The 6,054-nt window shown below is 37.6% G+C and overlaps 1 protein-coding gene across 1 annotated transcript; it reads right to left on the bottom strand.

The window, feature by feature from the left end:
* Positions 1–891: 891 nt before the first annotated feature.
* Positions 892–3,505, bottom strand: LOC110914950 (glyceraldehyde-3-phosphate dehydrogenase, cytosolic). Its single transcript, XM_022159549.2, has 11 exons — positions 3,272–3,505; positions 3,167–3,190; positions 2,968–3,068; positions 2,759–2,874; positions 2,572–2,671; positions 2,299–2,445; positions 2,152–2,212; positions 1,803–1,900; positions 1,563–1,705; positions 1,392–1,475; positions 892–1,308 (listed from the first exon to the last, which is right to left on the bottom strand). Exons 1-11 carry the CDS (start codon positions 3,273–3,275, stop codon positions 1,173–1,175), a joined length of 1,014 nt encoding a protein of 337 aa, XP_022015241.1. The 5' UTR covers positions 3,276–3,505; the 3' UTR covers positions 892–1,172.
* Positions 3,506–6,054: the final 2,549 nt, after the last annotated feature.

The raw sequence follows: 6,054 nt of genomic DNA, 5'->3' as shown, positions 1-6,054 counted from the left end.
TTAAGAGGTAGCATCTGAATGGTTATTAAGAGGCTACCAAACAGCCCCTTAGCCTTTTGCAGGTGCGTCAGAAGCGCAGCGCAGGTCACGGAAGTGTTGGACGTTTCCTGAGATGGTGCCACGTCCTGCTGCGGCTGTCAGTCCGTCTGCCAGCTTTTCATGCATGTGGGTTGGGCAGCTGACCGTTGTTAGTGCTCGGACAGGCCACTTGCTGGTTTGGACACTTATGTCAAAGTGTCAGTTCCACTTGTGTCGACAATAGGATGCGGGTCTAGACCGCATCGCTATGTGCGGTAACCGCAGTGGCTACCGCATCCCTTGTTGTGACGAAAACACCCGTTTTCATACGCAAGTTGAGTCTTCTCATCCTTTCCCGGGTGGGAAAGCAAACTGGGTTCGCGCGTGCCCGCACGAACGCAGACGAATCCTTATCGATAGGGTTATTGAGCTGGGTGATGGGCACTCGCGGCCAAGTCTGATGCGAGATTTGGAACCATACCCCTTCAACATTCCATTTTATTGATTTTCTTTTTTAATTTAGCGAGTTAAATTACCAATTGAGATATTTCTTTTAGTTTGTTTCTCACTACTTTATAGGCAGGCATCCGGTCCATCTTTTTGGGCCCAAGTTTCTAAATCCAGTTTTTATAGTAGTGACGTAAACTTTTTGGAAGTCTAGCCGGCCCATTAGCTATCACATGTATAATACTCATTAATTGGGTATGGTTAAGTATATATTTTCTTGGGTTACTAAGTATGATGATAATGATTAAATCTAATGAACCATGAGCAATAAATATATCATACAAATATTAAAAAAAATCTATATTTTGGTTTCAATTCTATTGGTTTCAACTTTCAACCATACCCTTTAAACCAAAAAACACTATCAAAATAAAAAAGCCAGATTTATATATCATAAAATTCATAAAACAGAGGAGGTTACCCACTCCAAAAACAACATAACACCACAAAAAGGTATCACCTACTACATTTTGATTTGATTGCTTTGCTACCCATCAATGAAAACAGGTAGGGAACCAAACCACCTTATTCATCTTACCCAACATTCATTTTATTACTCAAAATCTACTTTTTTTTTTATGGAACCCACACAACACAACACAAGTACAAGCTGGCTGGATAACAAGACATCATCTCTTCACCGATATTTACTTCACAGATGCCATGTGAACGATCAAGTCAACGACACGAGAACTGTAACCCCACTCGTTATCGTACCACGCAACAAGCTTCACAAAATTCTTATTCAAGGCGATCCCAGCCTTGGCGTCGAATATGCTGGACCTGTAACTCCACCACTTTAATTTCATTCTTTATTTATGTGGAGTGGACCACATGAAAAGGATTGATATAAATAATTCCCTTACCTGCTGTCTCCCACAAAGTCTGTGGATACCAGATCCTCATCAGTGTAACCCAAGATACCCTTCAATTTCCCTTCAGATTCCTCCCTGCAAACCAACCCGACCCATATGAAATCATCAGACATAGCCGTAGATAAACAATCTTTTGCATAAGATATAGAATAATATGCTTACTTGATAGCAGCTTTGATTTCATCATAGGTGGCAGCCTTTTCCAGCCTCACGGTCAGATCAACAACCGAGACGTCAACAGTCGGGACCCGGAATGACATTCCGGTCAACTTCCCGTTCAATTGTGGGAGCACTTTTCCTACAGCCTATTATTCCATATCTTACAAAAAGATTATAATTTGGTTGCAAGAAATGATTGATGATGAGATTTTAAAACGTGAAATCCCAAGTAAGTAGTAGTACCTTGGCGGCACCAGTGCTGCTAGGAATGATGTTGAATGAAGCAGCCCTTCCACCTCTCCAGTCTTTGGATGATGGCCCATCGACAGTCTTCTGTGTAGCTGAAAGCAACAATAGCCCGTCAAAAAAAGCACAAGTATTGGTCACAAAATGAGTTGGGTAATGGGTCAAAGTTGGTGTGAAGTGCAACTCAAAACAAGTGAGGCGTCGTCACCGACCCTCAAAAGGCTTTTTTGTCTTTTGAAATTATTAATGTGCAAAACTTATACATAATCTGTTGGAAATAGTACATAACGCAAATTTGATCCATCAATGAGGGTATAAATTACCAACCAAGAAATTGGAAGCATACCAGTGATGGAATGCACAGTGGTCATAAGACCCTCAACAATACCAAACCTATCATTTATAACCTGCAGAGTGCAGAGTAAGAAAGAAAACATTGAGTGACTTGATTATTATTGTTTGTGTTGTGAGAAAATGAAAGAAAGAAAATTACCTTGGCAAGAGGGGCAAGGCAGTTGGTGGTACAGCTGGCGTTTGAAACGATGTGAAGGTCTGAGGTGTATTCCTTCTCGTTCACACCCACAACAAACATGGGGGCATCCTTACTCGGGGCAGAGATGATCACCTTCTTAGCACCACCCTAAACATACAACTCAAAAACAAAAAAACACTTTATTTCATGTATGATCAAATAGTTATGAATTATTGTATAAAAACACACAATCAAATTGCTAGATGAAAATTTGTATCGTAGTCGGATGGATACCTTGAGATGAGCAGCGGCTTTGTCCTTGTCAGTAAAAACTCCGGTGGATTCGACGACGTATTCGGCTCCAGTTTGAGCCCATGGGATCTCTTCTGGGTTCCTTCAAACAAAATTATTCGACAATTTGGTTGGTAAAAAAGAACATACTAAATTAAATAAACTTTACTAAAATGGGAGGGACATGTACCTTGAACCAAAAACAGTCACGGGCTTCTCACCGAAAAGAATAGTTTTCTCGTCCTTAACTTTGAGCTCATGGTGCTTCCATGCACCATGAACACTGTCATACTTAAACATATACGTCTACACACACACACACACAAATCAATTCACATATCCACAAAGCAAACAACCCACCGATGAATATAAATAATTAGAAAATAGAAAGAAACAAACCATGTAGTCGACGGAGATAAAGGGATCGTTAACAGCAACCAGTTCAACATCATCTCTCTGTAAAGCTACTCTAGCAACTAATCGACCGATTCTTCCAAACCCTACATACATACATACATACATACATACATACATACATGTTTACTCAACATCATTCAAATCACTTCACAACAGCAATTCAAGAGTAAAACATCCATACCGTTGATTCCGATCTTGATCTTGCCTGCACAACACACACAAACAATTAAAAACTGAAATAAAAATGGATAAATTGGGAAATAATTTCGTAGAAATAGCAGCGTACCCATGATGATTGTGGAAGATAAAAAGTGTAGTGGAAAATATGGAGAGACAGAGGAGAAGAATGTTGGTGTGAAGTAGTATTGAGGAGGTTTGCGTTGTTGGGTTTAATAGGGGGTGACCGGGAGAGCAGGAGGGTGGGTTATTGAGAAAACATGAGGTAATCGCTTATTTCATTTGTTGACTGACTGATAGATAGATACGTGGGCTGCTTTGGCGTGCCTCGGATTGAATTTCGCCTACTGATTTCTGGAAGCCGGGATAAAAAGCTAAGTTAGCAAAAATTATAAACACAAAAGTCACAAAACAAACAAAAAATATAAAGACAAAACTCACAAAACAAACAAAAGTATTATCATACTAGAGATTAGGGTTGTAAACGAACCGAATGTTCAGCGAACAGTTCGTGAACTGCTTGGTGGGAAGTTCGTTTATGTTCGTTCGATTAGCTTAACAAACGAAAACGAACAAAAAATTCCGTTCGGTTAGCTTAGCGAACGAACATGAACACGGGTCTCGTTCGTTCAACTGCGTTCGTGAACGTTCGATAATATGTTCGGTTATGTTCGTTCGTTTACGTTAGTTCATATTCGTTTGATTATATTAAAAATATAATAAGTAATAAACCTTTACATGTTGAAAACGTGAAACCCTATTTTTTTCTAAGTTAGCTAAAATTTGGACATTCTAAAACATTTTTGGGATAATTATGTCTAAGTTAGTTAAACTTGATTCGATGTTTGGTGGTGTATTAGACTTCTTGTGTTTTGATTTATTATTTGATGGTTGTATTAAACTACTTACATCCAATATTAAAGGATAATAGTGTTTTTATTTTTTATTTTCAAGTTAAATGCTCGTTTGCTTTCGTTTGTGTTCGAGACTAGTGTTCACGAACTGTTCGTAAACTGAATTTTCTTAACGAACAAACACGAACATAAACTTATGTTCGGTATGCATTTGTGAACAGTTCACGAATATGTTAATTTCCTTAACGAACGAACACGAACATGGTCTTGTTCGTGTTCGTTCGGTTCGTTTACAACCCTACTAGAGATACCAGTTCAATATGTAAACAACTATTTTTTTGTCACTCTTACGTTACGGGTCACTAAACCGAATATTTCTTTCTCATAATGTGCATGTCTGTGTTTTGGTTACTTGTACATACCACTTATAATCTGATCTCAAACAAAAATTACATCGAAGCAACCAAATAAAACAAACACTGTCATACTTTCGCTAAAAGAACTAAAACGATGAGAAAACTATAATTTTTAAACTGTGGAAAATTGTAATTTTTTAGGACAAATGAGCGTGTGTCAGGCAGTTGCTTGCCACGAATAAAAATTACACCGAGCCAACCAATTAAAATAAAACGCTACCATAGTTTTGTAAAAAAAAACATTAAAACGATGGCATGTCTGTAATTTTACACTGAGGTAAAATCATAATTTAACAGGAAAAAAAGAACAATGACAAAACTTTAAAATTGAGTTGAGGGTCAAATCGTAATTTGGCTGAGAGAAGATAAAAACAAAACCAATGATAAAACTGTAAATTTAAACGGGGCAAATTGTAATTTGACTGGACTAGTTAGAAAGCGTCAGACAGCTGCCTGACATTATTCCCTCGATTTAAAATGTAAGATATAATGTTATTTAAGACTTGTTTAATTCGATATTGTTGTTGACTTGTTCTTTCATAGTTATATAAACATAAAAATCAAAATCAACTCACCAAGTCACGAGATAGATCACCTATTCTTATTTATTCGAGTTCAAGTTAATTTAGTAATATGTCTCGATAAACATATGTGGGGGGTAGTGCACGGACCTCCCGGCCGCCGGAGTATTTCAACTCACACAAGCTAGCTTAGCCCCATAGCTGCCTGGCGGTGATTATCCCACCCGGAATTCAATACTTGGGGTTGCCAAGGCTCGAACCCGGGGCTCTACTGAAAGAAGGGATGAGGCTGGCCAACTGGGACACCCCAGTTGGTTTCGATAAACATATGTGGTAAGTTAATATATCTTACAACAGTTGTTAATCATTATCATAAATGAAAAAAGCTATAATATTCTGATTAGGCTTCTTGATAGTCAATATTTGGAGTCTAACCCATCGGTTCTATGATTCTATCAACCAAACCATGTTCTCCAAGCCGTCATACCTTGAAAGTGTATAACCAATGTTTTAAAAACCGGTTTTTTATTCATACCGGGTTAGGCTCTGAAATGGTTCAACCGGTTGAACCGAGTTGTATCAGGCGGTTCAACCGGGTCACTGGTTAACACTATAATTACATAAAATACAAATTAATCTTAAAAAACAATCCAATCTCAATTAAGATTTATATAACTGATTATGGTTTTAGGGTAGGGATATGGTAAAAAGTGTCTAAAATGTGAGAAGGGTAAGAAGTGTTTTAAACCATTGGATATTTGATCTAATGGTTGAGATCAATAGGGTATAAAATGTAAATTGTGTTTTAATTAGAATGACCTTATGTAAAATTAAAGGGCAATAGTGACTTTTCCAACGTTTCAAATATGGTAACCGTTTCAAAACCCCCATCAATCTCCTATAAATCAGCGAATTTATGGTAACTGTTTCAAAACCCCCATCAATCTCCTAAAAAAATCAGCAAATTTCTCGTACTGAAATAAATTCTTCGATTTCCTTCACAACAACTTTTTATTACACTATAAAGAGCAGTATATTACATGATAAAACACTATAGGAAGATATAACACTATCTGTTTACTGTAAGACACTATACATAAA

Source organism: Helianthus annuus, chromosome 16, assembly GCF_002127325.2.
Source record: "Helianthus annuus cultivar XRQ/B chromosome 16, HanXRQr2.0-SUNRISE, whole genome shotgun sequence".
Classification (NCBI taxonomy): Eukaryota; Viridiplantae; Streptophyta; class Magnoliopsida; order Asterales; family Asteraceae; genus Helianthus; species Helianthus annuus.
The sequence above is the reverse complement of the archived record's forward strand: the minus strand, read 5'-3'. Positions and strand labels throughout refer to the sequence as shown.